The 24,978-nt window shown below is 34.6% G+C and overlaps 1 protein-coding gene across 1 annotated transcript in view; it reads left to right on the forward strand.

Annotated features, from left to right (window-relative positions):
* TRPC4 (transient receptor potential cation channel subfamily C member 4) overlaps positions 1 to 24,978 on the forward strand; it is a 280,213-nt gene that overhangs the window by 200,212 nt on the left and 55,023 nt on the right. The window contains exon 4 of the mRNA XM_051987405.1: positions 19,944 to 20,280. Coding sequence (XP_051843365.1) covers positions 19,944 to 20,280 — 337 coding nt within the window. The remainder of the gene's footprint in view (positions 1 to 19,943; positions 20,281 to 24,978) is intronic.

The following is a 24,978-nucleotide window of genomic DNA, read 5'->3' on the forward strand; positions in this document are numbered from 1 at the left end:
ATCATGACTCTCCTACCTTAATATGTCCCAGTTCTGAGCTTTAGTTCGCACTTCTCAGATTGGCTAAGATGATAGGAAAAGATAATGATAAATTTTGGAGAGGGGTGTAGGGGAAACATTAATGTGTTATTGATGAAGTTGTGAAATGATTCCAACCATTCTGGAAAGCAATTTGGAACTATGCTCAAAGGGCTATCAAACTTCCACCCAGAGTGCCACTATTGGGTCTATATCCCAAAAAGATCATAAAAGAGGGAAGAAGACTCATGTGTGCAAAAATGTTTGTAGTAGCCTTTTTTAATATAATGACAAGAAACTGGAAGTTGAATGGATGCCCTTCAGTTAAGAATGGCTGAATAAGTTATGGTAGATCAAGTTAATGGAATATTATTGTTCTATAAGAAATGATGAGCAGGCTGACTTTAGAAAAGCCTTGAAAGACTTATATGAACCAATGCTGAATGAAGTGAATAGAATCAAGAGAACATTGTATACAGTAATAACAATATTATGCGATGATCATCTCTGATGGACTTGCTTTTTTTCAACAAGGGGGTGATCAAAGCAATTCCAAGAAACTTAGGATGGAAAGTGCCATCCACATGCAGAGAGAACTATAGAGACTAAATGTGGATCACCTTTATTGTTGTTTTTGTTTGTTTATTTGCTTGGTTTTTTTTTTTTTTCCTTTTTGCTCTGATTTTTCTTGCACAGTAAGATGAATATGGATATATGTTTAGAAGAATTGCACATGTTTAACATATCAGATTGCTTGCTGTTTGGGGGAGGGAAGGAGAAGGAGAAAAAAAATGGAACACAAGGGTTTGCAACAGTAAATGTTAAAATTTTTTCTTTGAATGTATTTAGAAAAATAAAATAATATTTAAAATAATATGTTTCCAGAGAAGAGGAGGAAGAAAGAAAAGATAAAGTGGACAACAATTGCCTACCATTTCTCATTACTTCACCATTGTTGTCCCAGATGAATTTATCTTCTGGGCTAGAAAAATCAATTTCTTTGTTTAGTTTAATTCAATGAACTGCCTACTCTTTTGAGATCTCTACACCATGAGTCAGTTTCAATTTCCCCCTGCTCCAAAGGATATAAGGATCCTGAACCCTTTCCCTCATGGCTCAATGCCTTTTTCCATTTAGTTAGTATCCTGGTGTCCACTCATGGACTGGTGTCCATATATTCTTACCCCCAACTCATGATTGGTGGTATAGCATATAAACACTATTTTTTGTGGTAGCTAGGATGTTGCAGTTGGGAAAGATCTGTTTCATATCCTACTTCAAACATTTAATAGTTGTCTGACCCTGGATAAAACACTTAACCTCTAGTCCTCAGTTCCCACATCAGAAAAAAATAAAAGATTGGATTCAGTGACACCTTTTTTTTTTTTTTTCCAGCTCTAAATATATGATCTTATGATTTAAGGGCACAATATACTGCTGATTGTCCTGAGTGCCAGATATCAGTTCCAGATTCATAATGAGGGATGGGATTTCTAAAACTTGCTGAACACTTAATGCTTTCTTCGACCAAATTCATGCTCTATCTCATTTGAAAGTTCACTGTCAACATGCCCTGAGAATTTAAAAAACCTGGGTTGTTGTTACCACCCTTTTCAAAGATTGGTCCCTGAGAATCCTGGAAAAACACTCTCATTTTCACTATCACCAAGTGGGCAGTGCTTGTGACTAGGGACAAACCATATGGACTGGACCTCTTACTGAAGATTCTTCTCTTTAGCCCTACAAATGCAGAAAAATAGAGTTTCAGATTTTTAATCTCAGATATTAAAAAAAAAAAAAGTGTTTTCACTCATTGTTCCTTGGTATCAAAAGGCATTTTTTTTAATGTCAGAGAAGGTTAAGTTGAATGTGTTAATGAGTACAAAGGAATGTAAAATGAATAACTTCTGCTTTTGCTGGCATATGTAACATATTAATAATTAATGAACTATTTTTGCCCACCAGGCTTGATATTGAATGTGTTGAAGTGACTCTTTTGCCCTAATTTTAGAATGTATAATTAGATTTTTCATGCATAACTGACTTTTGAACATTTTGATGAGTCCTATTACTTAAAATTTTTGAAATAAGAATTGGGACTATTTTAATTATATATTGAGACTGTAGCTACATCATAGTTTTTTATATCCTGCAGTAGTATAAGGATTTAACCTATACATCCACACTTGGATTGCCCATATGTATATGTATTTGTGTATGTGACTATATATATGTGTGTGTGTGTGTATAAATATGAATATATGGATATACATATATTTGTTTGTTCCTTGTTAGGAGAAAATTAAACTTTCTTGCTATTAAAATGATCATTCAATTTTCAAAGATTTTCATAGCTAATGTCAATTTATGTATTATAACTTTTATTGCAGAATGATCTAGATTCAATATTTTTTCCCTACCAATATATTAAAGCCTCCTGGTTATTCCTATTTCAAAGCAGAAAATTTCAGGATATTGATTCTGCTTTTTTTGGATAATAAAATTATTTATAACTGAAAATGTCATTTGAACCATGGAACAAAAGATTAGAGGGAGACTTTGCCATATTTTCTGAATTAATGCCAAATAGAATAAAGAAGCAATATCGAACTGAAAATTCTGTAACTTCCAGGACATCAAATCACAGACTTAGAACTGGAGGGAACTTTAGAGAGTATATAATCTAAACTTTATCCCTTATAGATGATGCTCAGAGTTAGTTTAAGTGATCTGTCCATGATCATGCCAATAATAAATTTCAGACCTAGGATCTGAATCTAAGTCCTTTGTATCAAATCCAAATTTTTTTCTCCAGATGATTTGTCCATAAGGAGTTCAGACTATGTGGAATTTTATGTTTTAAAACAAAAAAAGAATAGAAATAACAAATTTGATACTTTCTGAAAATAAACTGTGACTAATTGGAAGTATTCTTCTCTTTACAATTTACATTAGTGGCTTCCACTAGGGCTTGCTCCTAGTGAATATATTAACTACATTTACAATTTATTCATATCTAGACCAATTAACCAGTTCAAACAAAGCTCAGTGTGGGTATTTAAACATTAAATCTAAGACAACACCTGACAAAATTGTATAAAAGGCAAGGACTGTTTTCAGTATTGGTGCTCTCTGAGTTCTTTACTTCCTTCCCCTGACCTTACCATATACATATATAAAGTAAAACTTTCATGAACCAAAAATCAAAGATTTAGGGTTAGAAAGGAACTCAAAGGAAATCAAGTCCATTATATGGATAAGGAAACTGAGGAAAAGAGAGCTTAAAGAGGCTTGCCCAGAAACATTGGTAAATGTATGAGAAAACATTTGAATTCTGGTTTTTCTGCTACTAAGCCCAGTGCTCTATTCACTTTACCACAGGAGGTAGAAAAGTCATTATTAGTCATAAAGGCAAGAGTATAAGTAAGATTAGAACATGTACATACATCATGAAAACAAAGAGCATTTTCTCATTTTGTTCAACTATCTAATGTCAGTAACTCAACATAAATCAGAAAAAGAAATTTTATTACACTCAGAATGTGACACACGCTACCAATAGTTGATGCAAATGTATCATTTACAAATCACTTAGAATTACTTATATGTTACATGAGACAAAGAAAAAGAAAAGATGTCTGTTCATTAAAGTTCAACTGATTATACAAAGAAAGAGGCATGCTTGTTAAGAAGAGTATTTAACATTAGCTATAGGAAATAGATAAGGAATTTACCCATGTAGTAGTTCCAGTTTCACTAAATCAAAAGTGAACCTATTAAGCTAGATAAGGGAGAAAGACATTCCAGAGAAAAAAGATCTCCTTTAAAAAAATCTAATTAAATCATTTTGTACCAATTAGGGAAGCAAATAAGATGTTGAAGAAAACCAGTTATTGGAGCTGGTACAGTTCATGCAGGGGTCATATACAGCAAAATAGTGAATTCAGCATCAAAGTGGAGTCAATTGTGTTCTCCTAAAAATTCACTTTCTTTTAAAATTTATCTTGTTTTATTTTAGCATTTTTTTAAATTAGAGATTTTTCACTTATTGAGAAGGCAAGCAATATGATAGCCATTATACATGTGAAAGTATACCAAAAGTATTTCCATATTAGTCATGTTGCAAATCAAAAAGAGAGAGAGAAAGGAAAAAAGTGAAAAAAAAATTTCAGTGTAAACACAGAGTTCATAAATTCTTTTTTGAATATATATATAATATTTTTCATCTTTAATCCTATGTAATTGATGTGACCGATGTAGCAAATGAAATGGCACCAGGTAATGTGCAATTTAGAAGTAGCAAATGTTGTTCACAATTCTAGCAACAGCTTTGTATCAGTGTAGCTATTTTCCCTCTTCCTTTCCATTATTTTTCTTTCATATTAGCTAAACAGATAGGCATGAGGTGACATCTCGGAGTTATTTTCATTTGAATTTCTCTAATTATTAGCGATTTAGAGTATTTTTCACATGACTATTAATAGATTTAATTTCTTCTTTTGAAAAGTGCCTCTTCATATACCTTGGCTTTTTATCAATTGGGAGAATAGTTCTTTGTATAAATTTGACTTAATTTCTCATATTCAAAAATTCAGTTTCAATAGGATCAAGAAAGGTAGAGTGATAAAGTGTCAAGTGCTAGAAGGAACACACAGTGATGAATGTGGCTCAGATGTGCTTCAGAAGAGCTAGGATTGAACCCAGTTTCTAATTCTTATTCATTGTTTAGCTTTGGACAAGTCACTTAAATCTGTTTTGATTTCTTTTTTCTTTCTTTTTTCCTTCCTTACTTCTTTCTTCCTTCTGTGTGTGATTCAGAAATGGTGAGGGATCACCATTTAATAAAAAAAAAAAAAAAAAAAAAAGCTGGAGAGATCTCTAGAAGCAAAGTAAAGTTTATTTTACTTTCTCACAGAAGGGCATTCTTGACAATCCAAGGGAGGAACCTTCTGGGGCAGGGTTAACACTTTTAATCCCTAACACAAATACCTGCTCTCACTACTGACCCTCATCCCCTTTGGCTGAGGATCTTACATTCTAAACTGGGGAACTACCCAAGAAATTGAACTTGACCAATAAGTACATAGTTGCCCATATTTGACTGAAATAGGGAGAAAATAATGTCATGGGAGGATAGTAGGAAGGGAACTTATGTATGCCCTTGGATCAATGCTCAAAGTCCTTCAGGCCTACTCAAACTCTGAAGTAGATGAAGCGTTACTTGATTTTCACAACTGTCTTGAAAGATCTCACCTTATCTCGGTCAGTCTCCCCTCTTATTTGTACATTGAGATCTCTTTAATTTTTTATAACATAACTTCACATTCCCTATCTAGTTCCTCATCCCCTTCTGGTTCCTGTTGATCTTCTGGGGCCACTGATTCCCACCCATGTCCTTTTAACACCATCAATCTAACAGACCCTTCAGCTTTCCCTTCTAACATTCTGGATAATGAGTTTTGGACTATTCTAGTTATCAATCAGCTCAAACAAGGTATGCAGGTAGGGAGTAATACATATTATAATAGGTATAGCTTTCTTATAGCTATAAGACCAAACCAAAAAGCTGCTTCAGCCTCATCAGGGGTGTAGAGCAGACTACCCAGTGGGATACGGACTGAAAAGGGGAGGAGTGAGTTGTAGATTGAGGTGCTCTAAGCAGCAGCAGCAGCAGCAACATCTGATCCTGAATGTCAGAATCAGTTCTCAGTGATTTTCAGGATGACCAAATAATTGGAATTTCATGGCTTGGAGTCTGGAAGAAGTAATTCTCACAAGTATATTAAAATGCAAGGACTAAATATGAGTAAAAGAGAAAGAATAATCAGAAGTTTATAGAGTGATAGATAATAGAGATAGTATAGTAGTTAATAAAGAGGTTACTAAAGACAGTAATCAGGAATCCCACCCACAAGAAGGTTGGGGGAAAATGAGGCTATCAAAAATGCCTCTCATGCAAACAGCTTTCCTAGGATAGATACCAAGTAATGTTTTTCCCAAATTCTTGCTTTTGTTTCCTCAAAGGAGTAGGTGCAATAGATAGAACATGTGCCCTTCAGTGAGTATGATCTCTCCCAACAAAAAATGCTAAAGCCTTACAACAGAAAGTTTTTACCCAAGTATTTTACAGGTGTTAACAAAACAAAGCAGTTTGAAGTCCCTTCAAGGGGCACATGTGCAGGCCTTTTTCAGAATTTACTTGTCTGGAGCTATATGAAGGAACACAGGAGTCAGGGAATTAAAGTTGCCATGGTCAGGGGCAAAGGATCAGCAATGTGGGCAGCTGCCTGCTTCCCTTCACCTGGAGAGAATTCCCCTTCATTTCATTTTCTCTGCATATTTAATGGAGAATTGTTTGAATGTCAAAAGTTCTCTTTACATGTAGCCCGCCATGATCATGCAAAACATGAAAAATGCATTTGAAGACAGTATAGATCTTTGATAAATAGGTCAGGGGTCTAAGATTCCAGAGATCTCAAGGACCTAGCCCCTCCTTCTATCAACATACAGTGTAAAAAACTAGGCAGATTAGTTTAACTTTTAGGGGCCTTAAAAAAAGACAGCCTCATCAGGTCATGATGAGATTCCCAGATTTCTCTCAAAGAACAAAAGGCAAAGTAGAAGTGGTCCCAAGTACTGGGCAAAATAAGCTTTTAGACAAAGAAACTCTAGCCCCAGGAAGTAAAAGGGTTAAAAGATATAATAGCAGCAACCAAAAAGTCCTCCAGGGCTGGGTTACCAATTAAAATATCTACATACTTGTCTTTTATATCTTACTGACCACTTGCTTTGATTACAGACATTTGCTGTAAGAGGAAAAATCAGGGACATGATTTATTTAAGGCAGTTTTATTTCAGGTAACTGTCCTAATTTTTAACCATTCCACCTTAGACCAGAGTCAGGAATAATCAGATACTTCAAAAGAAGACCACTGGGAAATCGAATCAGAAAGATCCTATCTCAGTTGAGACCAAGATAGTCCTCCCAATTCATTCCCAAATGCCACCTTCCACTTGTAACAGCTTCTCAGTATCCTGTGGCATATTCCTTTCAGATGGTATAGTTTGATGATCCATGCAGTCATATCTGAATTCAAAACTTCAAATAAATATTAGCTGCAGTCCATTTTAGACATTAGAATATCAGTAACCTCTCCAGTACCTCCCACCATTGTGTCATCCTAGGTGCCTCCTCCCATTAGGTTATCCCCATCCAGGTACCTCTCCCATTATGTCATTGTTCTTGTTATCCTATAAAAATCTTGCTGTCCTGATACTCAGGGCTGGATAATCTTGTTCAGCCCTGGGACCAACATGGATCCATTTGGTCCCAGTATATCTCTCCATTTAATAAACTATTAAATTGATCTCTAATCTCTGTCTTGCTCAGTTTCTCAGGCATTATACTTAGAGCAGCTATGGACTTAAAAAAAAATTGTTATTAGCATCATGTAAATGTAGGCTGTTCCTTTAAACAGTAGAAGCAATCAATATCCCAACCAGCAAGGAGCTGCAGTTGCTAAAAAAAAAAAAAAAAAAAAAAAAAAGCCCCATACTTAATGGGGGAGGGGAATTAGATCTCCTGACAAGGTCCCTTTCCACGTGGCCACCCTTCCCCTATTTCACCATGCTTCCTGACCCCAATTTATCACAGCTAACCTTTTTAGGGTGCAATTTTCCCCAGGATCCAATCTGCCAGCTAAAGACAGGCCCCAACCTCAGGGGGTATCTCCTTTCCCATGGCAAATGGCAGATTCACTAGGGGTTTATGCCTTTTTGTTCCCTATTTCTGGAAAGCTATTTGCCTCTCTCTTCTGTCTTTCATACCATCTCTTCCTGTCCCATCTCTCTCTCTCTCTCTCTCTCTCTCTCTCTCTCTCTCTCTCTCTCTTGCTCTCTCTCTCTCTCTCTCTCTCTCTCTCTTGCTCTCTCTCTCTCTCTCTCTCTCTCTCTCTCTCTCTCTCTCCTCTCTCTCTCTCTCTCTCTCTCTCTCTTTCTTTCTTTCTTCACAATGTGGATAAAAATACCTGCAGGATTTACCCCAAAGAAAAAATTTCCAATTTAAAGAAAATAATAAAGATTAATTTTACTTGTTATATGAAAGCTCCTTATTAATATGAAGACTAAATAGAGGTCACTGAATTTTTTAAATAGGATGCTCATTGTTGTTGTTTGTCCTTCATTTCTGAAGAGGATCTTGTCAGGGAGCTGATGCCATAACATACAAGTCAGTTGGATTTAAGTGAGGGAAGGCTGTGCAAGACCACTTGCTTCACTTTCCCTTCCAGAGCTATCTGAAACCAGGGGCCAGATATAAATCAGAATGACTGGATATGGCCCTGGATGATATGGAAGACCTTGGCTTTTTAAGCTAAGGTTTTCAACTGTTCTGTTTGACTGAGGCTGAACCCATTTATTTAATCATTAAGGCTAGGAAGCAATTGAGGCAAAGAATCCCTACTTACATCAAAACCACTTTGATTCTTATTGCTTAGTTACCAATAGATTAAGCGGGATTTGGTCATTGTTTAAGCCCTGATTGACTCAGATTGAATGTAAAAAGCAGTCATTTCTGCTTTGACCAGAAACCCTGAAGCTCTTCCCCTTTCAGATTTATTTATTTATTTAGGATGTTTCCATTGTCTAGGTGTGCCTAGAATATAAGCTTGGTGTGTCTTCCCTTTTCTTTTCATGACAATACTCTTAGAATTCAAAACTAAAATGGGCCTTAGAGACCATCTAGTCTAACATCACCATTTCATAGATGAGGAACCTAAAATCTTTTTTTAGTGCTTGATGTGGCTTTTAAAATCAGAATCACAAAATCATCAAGCCTCAAAGTCATAAAGAACATCTGAGATCAGGGAGTCCAATCTGTACTTGAACAGTGAGTGAACATCTCTACAATGTTCACAGGAAGTGTAATATAAACTTCATTTAATGACTTCTTCTGAGATTATTCCTTTCCTGAAAGAATCTATTGCATTTTGAATCTAATTGTTAGGATTTTTATTTGCATCAAACCTACATAATGTAATGCCAGAGAAACTGAGGCAGGATAGAAATTAGAGAGTATTTAATAATTTACTTAATGGGAGAGATTTACTGGGACCAAATGGATCCATGGTTTGGTCCCAGGGCTGAATGAGACTATCATCTCCAAAAATCCAGCAAACACTGAGAGTTCTCAATGACATATATACACATTGCTCAGACTCAAGGGGTAGACTGAGGTGGGGAGCGGAGTGAGAGTGGGAACAGGAGTCTGACAATCCAGTTCTGACAGGGTGAGGGGAGGCATGGGGGAAGGAAACAGAGATGAGGAGAGAACTTGAAACAAGGTGCTAAGTGAAATTGAAGAAACAATGGTTAAATCTACTTTAGCACTGATTTAATCTACAACAAATTATGATTTTCTAGTGATATGATGGTTGGTTTGTACTCAGTGTGTAGCATATAAAGCTAGAAGTCTCAGCCAGGGAGATTGAGAGATTCAGAGACAAGCAGACAGAAGGCTGGAGACTGAAGGCTGGAGCACAAGCCCTTGGACTGAAACAGATTCATCCCATCTCACAGCACCTTGGTGGCAGGCTCTCCTCCTTCCCTTTCCCACTGAAACCAAGACTCTGGAAGGCCTCCAGAAACTTAGCCAAGCCCCAAGTGAAGGAGATAGGACTTTGAAAGAGGTAATAAAAGATTTGGACTTTAACCCCTGGCTGTACTTGTGGTGATAACTGAACTGAAACGAAGGCTGCCTCCAGAGACCCCAAGAAAACCTCAACAGAGAATATTACATTATAGAGAGAACATTACAGAGAAGCATCTTGATAAGACGGTATCTGGCATTCTAGTAGCTTGGGATGGGGAGAGGCATTCTGATATTCTAAAACATAAGATCTTTTATCCTTATCAAATATTCTGATAAAGGGGGAGGGGAGGTTTTGCAGGACTGAGCTTTGAGCTGATTATTATAACCTGAAGTAGAGAAACTTAGTCAGGCCTTGGTCAGGATAATTATGGAAACTGAGAACTGTGGCATAACAATAGAGACTTCACAGTCATAGGAAGCAATATAAAGTCAGGACTCAGAAAACTCATTAACTGTGAGACGCTGAAAAAAATCACTTAAGTTATGATTACCTCAGTTTCCACAATTATAAAACAAATGAAATATAAATTTATATAGTTTATATAAATTGTATGTATTTATGAACATAAATATATATTATAAATGTATAATATATATTTTATATGTTTATAAGCATATAAAATATAAATATAAAACACATATCTTTCATGTTTCTTATGAGGATTAAAAGAGATAATATTTCTAAAGAAGAAAATAAACAAACAAAAGCAGGGAAGAAGAGAGGAAGGGAAGGAGGGAAGGAAGAGGAAGAGGAAGCCAGACAGGAAAGAAAGAAAAAGGAAAGAAGGAAGGTGTTGGAATCCTTACTAATTGCTAAGTAATTAGAGTTGATCTAATCTTGCAAGAAGATGTTTTGGCCAGAACCTGAAACAAGGTACTAAGTAGAAAGTTCTGGCCCATATTGATGGATTTATGTGTACCCCCTCAGAAACCCCCTATGTTTTAAAACAAAAGAAAGGGGGAGATGTTGGAATCCTTACTAACTGCTAAGTAATTAGAGTTGATCTAATCTTACAAGAAGATGTTTTGGGCAGAACCTGAAACAAGGTACTAAGTAGAACTAATTAAGACAAGGCTTGTGTTTGCACCTTTACTCATTGGAGTCCACAAGTATGCTAGCTTCACAAAGTACACTTTCTAACTTCAAGAGAGTTCACACCTCCCTTAAAGTCATTGGGCCAGAGAGCACTATGGGAGAAAACCCATAATCCCATTCTCTCAGAAGAGGCAGATAAAAAGCCAGCGATGAGGGATCTATGGCAGAATACATTTTTTCCTCTTGGCTGGCTGGTCGCGCTGGACTCAAGAGGAACGACTCTCGTGCAGAGAACACTTTTGATGGATTTCAGTGGAGCTACGCCAGAAGCCCTCTCTCCGCGGCAAGTTGGTGGCTGGGCTCCCCAGAGGGAGATAAGAGAGACCTTCCATCTCTGTCTTGGTTGGAGGCAGAAGAAAGCAGAGGCAGAGGCTGAAGGACAGAACCTTTGGATTTGGAGACATCCGAAGGGCTCTAAGCCTCTAAACTGGCTGTGCTCTGAGAAGAACAAACTCCAACATTTGAACTCTTAACAGGAAGGAAGGAAGGAAGGGAAGGAAGGAAAGGAAGAAGGGAGGGAAGGAAGGGAAGGGAAGGGAAGGGAAGGGAAGGAAAGGAAAGGAAAGGAAAGGAAAGGAAAGGAAAGGAAAGGAAAGGAAAGGAAAGGAAAGGAAAGAAGGAAAGGAAAGGAAAGGAAGGAAGGAAAGGAAAGGAAAGGAAAGGAAAGGAAAGGAAAGGAAAGGAAAGGAAAGGAAAGGAAAGGAAAGAAAGGAAAGGAAAGGAAAGGAAAGAAAGGAAAGGAAAGGAAAGGAAAGGAAAGGAAAGGAAAGGAAAGGAAAGGAAAGAAAGGAAAGGAAAGGAAGGAAAGGAAAGGAAAGGAAAGGAAAGGAAAGGAAAGGAAGGAAAGGAAAGGAAAGGAAAGGAAAGGAAAGGAAAGGAAGGAAGGAAGGAAAGGAAAGGAAAGGAAAGGAAAGGAAAGAAAGGAAAGGAAGGAAAGGAAAGGAAAGAAAGGAAAGGAAAGGAAAGGAAGAAAGGAAAGGAAAGGAAAGGAAAGGAAAGAAGGAAGAAGGAAGGAAGGAAGGAAGAAGGAAGGAAGGAAGGAAGGAAGGAAGGAGGGAAGGAAGGAAGGAAGGGAAGGAAGGAAGAAGGAAGGAAGGAAGGAAGGAAGGAAGGAAGGAAGGAAGGAAGGAAGGAAGGAAGGAAGGAAGGAAGGGAAGGAAGGAAGGAAGGAAGGAAGGAAGGAAGGAAGGAAGGAAGGAAGGAAGGAAGGAAGGAAGGAAGGAAAGGAAAGAAGGAAAGGAAAGAAGGAAAGGAAAGGAAGGAAGGAAGGAAGGAAGGAAGGAAGGAAGGAAGGAAGGAAGGAAGGAAGGAAAGGAAGGAAAGGAAAGGAAGGAAAGGAAGGAAGGAAGGAAGGAAGGAAGGAAAGGAAGGAAAAAAAGGAAGGAAGGAAAGGAAGGAAAGGAAGGAAGGAAGGAAGGAAGGAAAAGAAGGAAAGGAAAGAAAGGAAGGAAGGAAGGAAGGAAAAGAAGGAAAGGAAAGGAAAGGAAGGAAGAAGGAAGGAAGGAAGGAAGGAAGGAAGGAAGGAAGGAAGGAAGGATGGATGGAAGGAAGGAAAGGAAGGAAGGAAGGAAGGAAGGAAGGAAGGAAGGAAGGAAGGAAGGAAGGAAGGAAGAAGGAAAGCAAGGAAGGGAAGGAAGAAGGAAGGAAGGAAGAAGGAAGGAAGGAAGGAAGGAAGGAAGGAAAGAAGGAAGGAAAGGAAAAGAAAGAAAGAAGGAAGGAAGGAAGGAAGGATACAAGGAAGGAAGGAAGGAAGGAAGGAAGAAGGAAGAAGAAGGAAGGAAGGAAGGAAAGGAAGGAAAGGAAAGGAAGGAAGGAAAGAAGGAAGGAAGGAAGGAAAGGAAAGGAAGGAAAGGAAAGGAAGGAAAGAAGGAAAGAAGGAAGAAGGAAGGAAGGCAGGAAGGAAGGAAGGAAGGAAGGAAAGAAGGGAAGTAAGAAGGAAAGGAAGGAAGGAAAGGAAGGAAAGAAGGAAGGAAAAGAAGGAAGGAAAGGAAGGAAGGAAAGAAGGAAGGAAGGAAGAAAAAGAAAGAAAGAAAGAAAACAAGAAAGAAAGAAAGGAAGAAAAGAAATATGCTTGATACAGTTCTTAGCACATAATAGATCCTTGAATCTGTCTCTGGAATTTACTCCCCTTGTTTCTAGTTCTATCCTCTGAATATTACATAAAACAATAATAACAATGTCTAACTTAATGTTTTCCACTTAATTCTTCAAATAATTTATCACAGTTATCATGTTCCTTATAAGTCTTTTCTTTTTAAGGCTAAATATCTGCATCCCCATCTACTTATGGCATTGTTTTATGACTATCAACATACTTGTTTTCCTCTGTTTCTCAATATCACTCACAAAATTTTATGCTGAGCACTGAACAGAAGCAATTTGGATTTTGGATCTGAATAGATCATATGCAAATGAAACCAGAAGGCAATGGAATGATTATTAGCTTTGACCAGTGTGCTTCTCAGTACATTGTTAGACAATGGTTTAAAAAAAAAAAAAAAAAGGGGAGACTTTCCCAGGACAACACAACTAGTAATTTAAGAAGCTGTTTCAAACCAGATCCATTGTCTTCATATTCATTGTTCTTTCTATTTTAATACTCTATCTTCTCTGAAGACAATGTCTTGAGAAACTCATGGTCCCTCCATATAACATATCATAATGAAGTAGCCAGGTGGAACTTTAGTGAAGTAAATAGTATGCAAACCTTTATATAGAGAATATCTGTACATGAATAACTGTATATGTGGATACATGTGGAACACATGCATGTCTATGTAATACATAGAGAAATGTATATATTCATATGCCTTTTAGATAAAGAGTGTGTACACCCAGATATATATATAGAAGAGAAGTAATATTGTAGAATGAATAGAAAGCTAGGTTGAAGTTTAGGGGCAGACCTGGGTTTAAATATGACTTTTGATACATATTATCTGTGCAATCTCAGACAAGTTATAGTTTCTGTAGATAAATTATTATCTTCATCTGTGGAGAGAATTTCTGCCCTGGGATTTTCCTTCACAAACAAAATCACAAGTTTTCCTATCCATTGATCTTTGGGGGAAGAACAGGAGGAATTAAGGAAGAATTTTTAGGGAGATGATTTGGTCTATAGTTTCTCTGTTGTTTCATTATGTTCCCGGATTTTCTAATCTTTGCCACTCAAGTTCTGATAATTCAAAAGAATTCTAGTGTGGTGCCAGCAATGGACCTTCTATCTGTCATCTAATACCAGCCTAGCATTGTTCAGAGGCTCATCACAAGCCTAATCATGGAACAAATATCATTTTAAGCCACAAGGATTCTCCAAAATGAACTGCCAGTTAATTTATAAACATAGAGTAGAATTTATATCAAGGGAGATAACACCTTCTCTGTTGAAATGTGGCATCCTTGAAGTAATAAAATAGGATTTGTTTCAGCACATATTCTGGGATCCTTTCTAAAAGCATTGATTTGTAGAAGTACAATAGCTCTAATCCTTTTCTTGACCACTTATTTCTCTGATGTCTTTCAATGGAACAGATTCCTTAAAATTCTGGATGACCTGATAATTGTCAATACTATTTAGGAATGTACTTTGAAAAGTGGAACTTCTACAGCTTCCCCTCAAGACTCATAATATTTATTTCATGATGTAGATGACTACTTCTACCAATAAGATCTTATTTGCCAAACTGGTGGGGATAGGAAAAGTAGGGAGGCACATACATGGATTATATGCCAGACTCTATGGTAAGACCTTTACAAATATTTTCTCATTGAATTCTCACAAATGCCCAAAAAATAGGGGATGTGATTATCCACATCTTACAGATGAAAAAAACAGATGTTGTGACTTGTTAAATTTGAGTCTTTCTGACTCCAGGACCAGGGCTCTATCTACCGAATCATCTGTTTAATTATAGAAACATCCACAAAATTTATTCAGCATTACCAAAATGAAAATACTTTTCATTTAAAAAGAAATTAAAGTAAATAGTTTACCAGCAAATGCTGGGATTTCAACAGTAATTTAGCTTCGTAAATTGTTATCCAAAGGAAAAGTTATGGTGAAAATAAATGTGAATTATTTTCTATTCCTATGTCTTGTTTTAAGGAGCATGGAGAGTTTGGCACATAATAGACCTTTTAAATGCCATTAATCATAATAAAAATTTAGAAATGTTCTTTTTTCTTATGGACAGTAACCTAAATAAAATCTTAATTAATTTAAACATTATAGTTTGTAAAACATAAAAAAAAGGAGTCTATTTTAGATTGAACTAACAATAATGTAAAATAAGTCAAAATCTGCTAGAAGAAATTATGAAATGGATTTATTATGGTTTCTAGAAATAATTCTTGGTCAATTTCAGTTTTGCTAGTAGATAAAATAACATTTTGTAATTAATGTCAAGATCTTCGGAGACTTTATATTACCTATGTTTGTTCACACATTTGTCATATCTTCCTGTTGGTATTCTATACCACTGTAGCTTTCTGATGTATGTGTGATGTTTTGATACCTCTCTATAATGAACTTAGACAATTTACTTTAAAAGCCTCATATTTCATTGAATATCCATCCATCTTTTCCCCTGAAAGATTGTGCTCAGTTTTCTGGGTACTTTTTACATTTGAACTATTTAAAACACATAAAATGAATATTTCCTTAAAATTTTTATATGTGGCATGTCACTACTCCAAAACTATAACTTATAGGATAGGTAATGATCTACATTGGTATAGGGACTTTTCTCATGGGTTATTTGCTTTAGTAATGACATTTCAAATGCATGTTAGTGATGGATAAAGGTAGTAGGGCAAAGAAATTTTTATTAATTTGGTTTAAAATTTGTATTCCTAAAGTCGTTTTGTGGTTGTTAAAAGAAATTATAACTAATATGTATGGGGAGGACATTATGTAGGTCACTTAAAGAGTGATTTATATAGATCATTTACCAGACTGTCGAATACTTAATTTATTTTAGTAAACTGAAACTTGCTCCATTAACAATGATAATAATTGACATTTACGTAGTGTTTATTGTGTGCCAATGATTCAGCTAAATCCATCAAAATTATCTTAGTTGATCTTCACAACAACCCTGGGAAGTAGGTACTATTATTATTTCTATTTTACAGATAAGAAAGCTGAGGCAAACAGGTATTAAAGTGAGTTGTCTAATGACATTGTGGAAGGCTAAGAGGTTGTACTAAAGTACTCAGAAAACTGAGCACAATCTTTCAGTGGAAAAGATGGATATTCAATGAAATATGAGACTTTTAAAGTAAATTGCCTAAGGTCACTCAGTTACAAAAATCTGGAGTTCAGATTTGAACTCGTCTTACTGAACACTAAATAGAAATCAAAAATTAAAATGGTGTATAAAGCCTCTACATTGAGTCTCTGTCAGTGAATATTCTTTAGGTAAAAGACCTACCTGTCCAGCTAAGTTCTAAATGCTCCAAAAATAAGGTTGTTGTTGTTGTTGTTGTTGTTGTTGTTGTTGTTGTTGTTGTTGTTGTTGTTATTGTTGTTTCCCTATCCTTTGGGACAGAATTATTTATAGATAGAGTAACTTCTAGAGTCCTAGATGCAGCAGTAGTTGTTGATTCTTGTCCCTAATAACTCTGTCAACTTTAGTTGGCTTTTTGAATATCTTTCCTCATATGTAAGTGCTGTGTTCTTGTGAGAATTATTGAGATTATAGCAATTCTTTCTTATGTTTTATACCTCTCCTACATTTTCTTTGCCCTTTTACTGAAGATTAGGAAAATTAATCCAGTCACAATAGAATTCAAATGATTTTACTATGTGCCAAGAAAAGAGTTTTTAAAAAGAAAAATAAATGGAACACAATTTGAGTTTTTCTGACTCCAGGCCCAGAATTCTACACACTAAACCACCTAAATGTTTTATTATAAAAATATCTACAAATATATTCAGCACTACCAGCATGCTTTTAATTTAAAAGAAAATTAAACTAAACACTTTTGCAATAAAAACTGTGATTTAAACAATAATTTAGATTCATAAATTATTATGCAAAGGAAAGTTATGATGTAAATAAATATGAAATTATTTTTCATTCCTAACACTCTCACTCTCTCTCTCTCTCTCTCTCTCTCTCTCTCTCTCTCTTTTTAGGGAGCAGGGAAGGTGTTTTATTAGCACATAACACATGCTTAAAATGTTATTTGGTAATCAAAATAAAAAATTTAGAAATAATCTTTTTCTTGTGGACAAACAATAAAAATAGTAATTCATTTAAATATAATAGTTTGTAAAACATAAAAAAGAGAAAGGAGTCTATTTTAGCTTCAACTAAAAGTAATATAATGGGTCAAAATCTGATAGAGGAAATTGTGAAATTGATTTATTGTGGTTTCTAGAAACAGTTCTTGGGCAATTTCAGTTTTGTTAGTAGATAAAGGAACACAAAAATTATTTGACTTAGAGAACTTTCAGAAAAATGGTAGCCACTGTCACGCCAGAAGGCATACTTTTTGGATTTGGCTTTGCTGATACATGACAAATTAGCCAAAAGCATTCTGTAATTGCTGTTATTGAGCCTGACAGAGAGAATTGGCAAGAAATATATCAAACAAAGCTCATCCTTTGAATAATACAGTTTAACTTTACCATTTAAGGGTTATAGGGCTTACTTGAATGGATGATTCATCAACACAATAAAGGGTGACCAGACTAACCTAACCACCTAGGAATGTAGCATGATCTGTATTGAGACAAGTTTTGGGGATGCCTAATTTATTATGAATTAATTTTGGCTTAATTTAATAAAATTTGATCAGGTGTCACTAAGTTCTCACCACTGTGTCAGGCAATATAAAGAACACTAAAAATAGGCAAGACATATCACGTGGCACAATGCAGAGCATGTAATGGTACTTGTTCTCTACCATAGATGGGGGGAAAGCATGTAAAATTATCATATATTTGTATAAAGGAAAAATGGAATACAGCCAATTTCTACTATCATTTCTTTAGCTCAGATTCTTAACATACCACTCATAGGTTATTAAGCTTATCTTCTAACCAGTCTGTTTATCTCAGCTGCCTATACTTTAATCCACATACTTAATAAAACACTTAAATGGCTTTTAGTTCTAGAGTCAAAGGTAGTTGTTATTTAGTCATTTCACTTATGCCTGACTCCTTTTGAGTGTTCTTGGCAGAAATACTGGAATGGTTTGCCATAATATCCTTCTCCAGTTCTTTTTACAAATGAGGAAGCTGAAGCAAAAAGGATGAAGTAACATGCCCAGGGTCACACAACTAGGAAATATCTAAGGTTAGATTTGAACTCAGATCTTTCTGACACCATGCCTGCAATTCTATCCATTGCACCACCTAGTGTTAATTCTGTCTCTGATACTTACTAGCTGTATGATTTTGGTCAAATAATTTAACTTTGCTGTATCTCATTTTCTTATCCATGAAAAGAGAACATTAGATCACCAACACACCTCTAGCTCTAGATTTCTGTATAATTTTATGATCCTCCTTAGGTTGATGGTAAAGCCCAAATTCATTTTCTTCATATTCAAGGACCTAAATGGTCTCAGTCCAATTTTACTTTCTTAATTTTATCTCCTAACAGTATGAAAACCTATACAAATCTTTATGAGACAAAGTTGTCTAATTTTTCTGCCCTACAACATACCTTACCATTTCTCATCTTCATACATCTGCTCCCATCTTAATTACAGGGGACCGAAGACTGACTCTGGAGGCGGAGGACCTAGATTAAAAACCCATGTCTGATGCTTAACAGCTGTCTGATCTTGGGGAAATCCTTTAACCTCAGTTTTCTCTTATCTAAAATGAGGGAATTAGACTAGATTGTCGTTGAGATCCCTTCCAGATCTTACATATATGAAACTAGGGCCATTCATGGAATACCTTCTTCCTACATTTCTACTTATCTAAATATGCCCTTTCCCTAAAGTCCAGCTCAAATATTATCTTTTATCTTAAAATAATCCAGCTGGAAGTGAATCTGGCTCTCCTATGCATCAATCAATAAATGAATGAATAACCATTTATTAAATGATTACTGTTTGTAAGGTACTGTGCCGAATACTGGAGATACAAATACAAAAAGCAAGAAAGCCACTGTTACATTCTAATAGAAAAGAAATGAAATAAAACATATATAGGGAAATGGTAGTCAGGGAGAAATATTTTAGTCTAGTTATAGAACATTTGGTGGATGGAATTACAGAGCAATTGATATATGTTTCTAGAAATTATAGTATCAATTGGATTTTTATTCAAAAATTTTAAGAAACATAATTTTTTGAAATTATTCAACAAAATTCAAAATATGAAAAAACAAAATATAAAAAAGAAAAATAGGAAGTGAAAATTTAAAAAAAAAGAAAAACAGAAAGTGAAAATTAAAAAAAAAAGAAAAACAGAAAGTGAAAATTAAAAACAAACAAACAAAAAAACATTGTCATGTGCCCAGCAGAATATCAGGGAGGATTCAAAATATATATTAGCAGAATTATTATTCTACAGAATTTATATATATATATATATATATCCATCTTTTCTTTGTTTCTTTATAGATTATATATCAATTGGATTTCTATTCCCAGAATAAGAGGGTATAAGGGCATATGTACCATGTCTGTTATGGCAGAATGATGGCTGAGGTGCTTTGTGATGAACCAAGACATGACATAGGCATGGTTCATCCTCAATTAGGTCTACTGAACTACAGGTTCAGAGTTGAAATACTAGGTCAGCCTGAATCATTTGCTACCTAATATTGCTCATTATCTTTATCTTTAGGAAAGTTTTAAGTCTCAGAAAGTAGGAATCATGTGTGATACCACTTTATGTTCCTTTCAGCTTTATTTATGACAAATGAATATAAATTCCTTGAGACCATGATCTTTTTTATTTGGTTTTTGTTTTGTCTTTTTACCTTCACTATCAAAAAGAATACTTTGTGCAAATAGATAATTGTTCATTTTCATTTAGCTGAATTGAAAGTATATATTGCCACAAAAAATAATAAAAGTATTTTAAGTTGCATAGGACTTCTTGACTTTTGAGCTTGATCTAAGTGATGAGATAAAAGTTATTTCACATGATACCTACTTTACTTTTCTTTTTCCTTCTTTCTCTCCCTCTCTCCCTCTCTCCTTTTGTTTCAGTTTGTTGCCCAACCGAATTGTCAGCAGCTCCTTGCATCTCGGTGGTATGATGAGTTCCCAGGCTGGAGAAGAAGACACTGGGCAGTGAAGATGTTGACATGCTTCATCATAGGACTTCTTTTCCCTGTCTTCTCTGTATGCTACCTGATAGCCCCTAAAAGCCCCCTTGGACTCTTCATCAGAAAACCATTTATCAAGTTTATCTGCCACACTGCATCCTATTTGACTTTTTTGTTCCTGCTGCTGCTTGCCTCTCAACATATTGACAGGTCAGACTTGAACAGGCAGGGGCCACCACCAACCATCGTCGAGTGGATGATATTACCGTGGGTCCTGGGTAAATGTATTACTCTAGAAAATATCCTGGAAATGTCTTACTACCATGATGTTTGCTCTGCTCAGGAATAAGGTTCCAGTAATGTTTGGAGATTTAAAAAAAAAAAAAAAGGCTTGAAGCAATATTTGGCGATTTTAGATCTAAATTCTATTCTTATATTTCAGAACAAAGTGAAAAAAAAAAAAAAACAAAAACTGTGCAAGGTTCCCAGCTAATCATGAATATACTAGTTCTTTGTTCTGTAGCATACAAATGAACTCTTTCTGTTTCCACATGGTGTCTTGAAAATGTAAACTAAAGGATTAGGATTGCAAATTAGTATGTTTTCTTTTTTTTAAGTGACAGGAAATTTCTGACTTAAAAAAAAATTACCACTTCTAGGATCAAAGCAAGATAATTAAACAATGTGCATTTTAAAAAACAGGACAAAATATTGCAAAGGGTTATAATGTCACCCCTAAAATAATTCTGTTCTTTTGCTTTTTCAGTCAGATCCCCCATGAACCTTGTTTTAAATTAGAAACATCATAGTAATCAGTATCATTCTTCTTCCTTTCTTTGCCTCCCACACCCTCACCAATCTCCCTTACACTTTGTTTCCCAGCACCTTTTATTTTGAAACTGAAGCAACTCATGCTAAGGTAGAAAATTTAAAAATAGAAAATGAACACTTTGTTTTTTCTTTCTTCTTGTTCATATAGTCATGATCAAAATTTATTTTTTTATTATATTTTCTATAAAGGATACTAAGAAGTAGTGTTCCTTCTCAATATGGTTCTTTCTCAAAGCCTTTCTAATATTATGCATGTTTTTTTTTCTTATTTGGGAATTTTATTATTTAGAAAATAAGAGGTTAGCTTATTATTTTTTTTTTACTTTGGGACTTCTTCTAAGATACTACTTAGAATGTACAAGATAGAGTAAAAGGGGAAAGAAAGGTTATCTTGGTGAATCTCAATTCTTTCATTCAATTCATGATACCATTAACACTTTAATATGAGTCCTGTAGATGGAGAAAACACATTTGATAGGCAATGTGGAACATCTTTCATATAAAGGGGCTTTTAAAGTAGGGTATTCTTTTTCCCTCTTGATATTTTTAAATGTGATTAAATTTGAAAATGGAAATAAGGATTGGGCAGTTTTCCAGGGCCCCTGTGAATCTTAGAAATGCAATTCAGAATTTGCTTCTATGGATAAAGTAACTTATGTATTTCCATTTAAATTACATATATTGAGGTTAAAATGTGTTCTAATATAAGTTCTTTTATGTCATTGAAATTCTATTAGAAAAAGGCACTACACTTTACATCCCCAATATGATTTTTCCATATTACATAAATTTTAGATGTTATATATCTTAAAGAGCCATTCTTCATCTTATTATGTATTTCCACAATGAATGTTAGAGTGTAACATCTTATATGCAATTTTATGCCATGAATCTACACTATGTAGGTAACTTGGAAGCCTAGTAAATACTATTTTATCAAAATATTACAAGCATTTTGATATAAGTAATAATTTCATAGGCAAAAACATCAATAAATCAAGTTCAAGTTTCTAGAAAGAAGGATTTACTTATGAGAGTAACAGAGGGAATTTATATTAAGCTCTTGAAGGTAATACAACCCCAAATTACTAGTGTCAAGAGGGATTTAATGTGATTGGATTTTTGTTCTTAGAAAGATGACCATTTACAACTTATAAAACTTAGAGAAACTGTGATCTTCCTTGATAGAGTGAATTCCCACAAACTGGCAAAGCCTCAGAGTTTTATACCATATATTCTTAGGGAAAATAGAAACTTTCTAAAAGCTTATCTCTAAGATCTCAAGAATATTTTTTTAAAAAGAAAGCAAAAAAGGGGAAGTGTTGTTCATAATATAACAATAGTAAATTTATTTATGTCATAAATGAGATGTAATAACATATGGAAAAGAGTTAAGATGCTGAGTTCAAAGTTGCTCTAATTTCCATTTTTATAAAGTGAGTTTGTCATTTATGATCTAAATACTAGGGAAAATTTAAAGAATTTTTAATGTAGTGATATTCTCTCATTTGCAAAGAAAGTCCTACACTAATAACTTCTATCAATAGAGCATGTCCTGAGAACAGTTTCTAGCAAGAGAAGCAATGAATTTGTGAAAAACCATTAAATCCCATGCAGTTAAATTCAATATATATTCACTTAGTTCTTGTGCAAATAAGGCACTGGGCTAGAGATGTAGGATATATAAAAGATGACAAGCCATAACAACTTCCTTTCAGGTGCTTGCAATTTAGAATGGAGTATTTGGCAAATTTAGAGAAAGATAGCTAAGTGCAGTGAATAAAGCCTTGGCCCTTGAGTCAGATGATTTAAAATCTTAACTAGCTGTGAGATATTGGACAAGTTACTCAACCTTTGTCTGCCCCAGTTTCCTAATTTGTAAAATGGGGAATGATTATAGTACCTTATCTCCCAGGGTTGTTGTGAACATCAAAAAAGATAATATATATATTTTTTAAGTTTAATATAGTATGTGGCACATAATAGGTACTATGTAAATGCTTCCTTCCTATATTATATCAGAATTTACGTCTTAAAAAGAAACTAAACAACATTTATTTTCATATTCACTCCTTTAATAACTAACACCACAATTGGTGAATAGTTGGCAAGAGCCAGATATATAATCTAGGACCATGAGAATGGTTTGGTTGTTTGCTATCCTTCACTCTCGAAGAGTAGTAAAATGACATCACTATGCTAGAATAAAGTTAGTGTTTCTGACTGTGGTTGATCAGACCAATATGAGCCCATAATACTCTGCCACAGATGGAATGGAAATAATCTCTATGAAAATTTGGGGTGGATTCTCTAACTTAGCACATCTTCTGTTTCTTCTGAATGAATTCAATTCTGCTTTGCTCAAAGAACACAGAATCTTCTCTGATGAGGATATCTATATTGTGGGGTCCTATAATTATGTCTCCAATTTCATACAATCAATTCTAAAATTCTTGAGAGACCTGGAAAATGTCCTTGTTTCACTTTTTCTGACTACCCTGTGAATGTTTGCCCTGTGTGAGACCACAAAATATTTTTTTTTAGAGCAAATGTACATTTAGCATTTGAATAATGTGATCAGCCCAGCAAAGTTGGGCTCTACACTCGAGTTGAAATGTCTGAGAGTTTACTTTGAGAAAGCACCTTAGTATCTGTTATCTTATCCAGCCAGGTGATCTTCAGAATCTTCCTAGGATTCAAATGCAGCTATTTCATTTCCTAATATGGCACTGGTTTATTTATTCAATTATATACTGTCTAAATATTTTATTCTATAAACATTTGATTCAATTAAATTTGATAAATATTTATCGAATGCCTATTTTGTAAAAAAGTTGTATGCTAGATGCTAGGGATAAAAAATATAATACAGCCCCTTCTATCAAGAAAATTACAATCTATTGAGGATTAGGGACATGTAAACAAATAATTATAACATGAAGGATAATGGAAAAATGGCAAAGCAGAGGTCCAGGCAAAGTACTATGAGAAATTAAAGTGACGGTACTAAGAATCATTATATTGGAAATCAAAATTGTTTACTTAGACCATGTTAAAAGATCATCATCATGATCTTTGTCATCATCATTGTATCTAATGATTGTACAGCAGCTATTATGTATAAGAAACTATACTAAGTTCTTAATAATTATTATGTCATTTGATCACCACAATGATGCTGGGAGATAAGTACTATTATTTCCCTCATTTTACAGATGAGGATACTGTGACATATAGAAATTAAATGACTTGCTTAGGCCCACATAGCTAGTAAGAGACATACCATCCAAAGTATACTAAATTTCCTTAATATTTTAACATCAATCTACCTTTTATTAAAATCAGTAATTTGTTCTTGAACTTATATTTTAAGCTGTATGGGCTCTTGGGAAGAGAAAGTCCTTAAGTTTACTGCCAACTGGATAAAGTATGCCTTTAAAAATTATTGTATATTTACTTTTGTAAACCATAAAAGGATCTTCCCTTAAGCCTAGCATACTGAATTTTGCACCAAAAAATCCATGTTCATTCCATCTATACCCTTCAATGATTCCATACAAACAAAATTTTCATTTCTTCTTTCATACAAAAACATCATTTTTTTTCAGAATGAAATTGTTATCAAGTTTGTCCTCACATATTAGCTCCCCTATCCCATCAATCATTTTAGTTGATCTTCTCTTCATCTTTTCCATTTTTAAGCCCCTGTTGAACTTTAAAATCCCAAACTGTTAGAATTTACTATTTGGAGCAGCCTGAGATTTTGCTTAAAGATAGAATGTTTGTGTTCTTTAAAGTCTTGTTATATTTTATACTATTGGGTTATATTAAGCTCATATCTTTAATAACTTTTAATGTTCTCTTTTGTTATTGACACTTATCTTGTTAGAATTAAGCAGTTATCCTAAAAATACTATATATTTTTCCTCTAAATTAATTCATTTACAAAGACTTTCAATTGCTATTTTCCTACCTCCTCACAGACCCTTCAATATCTTTCTGCATTCTCTCTCTGTCAGAATAAATGTAACATTATAAGTCAAACTGACCCATAGGAACATTAAAGCTTTATTAGTCTTCAGCATTATTAGCACAGAGTTCCCAACAACTGAATTAGCTACCAAGAGATAATAGGTCAGAGTGAC

Source organism: Antechinus flavipes, chromosome 3 (assembly GCF_016432865.1).
Source record: "Antechinus flavipes isolate AdamAnt ecotype Samford, QLD, Australia chromosome 3, AdamAnt_v2, whole genome shotgun sequence".
In the NCBI taxonomy this organism is placed as follows: Eukaryota; Metazoa; Chordata; class Mammalia; order Dasyuromorphia; family Dasyuridae; genus Antechinus; species Antechinus flavipes.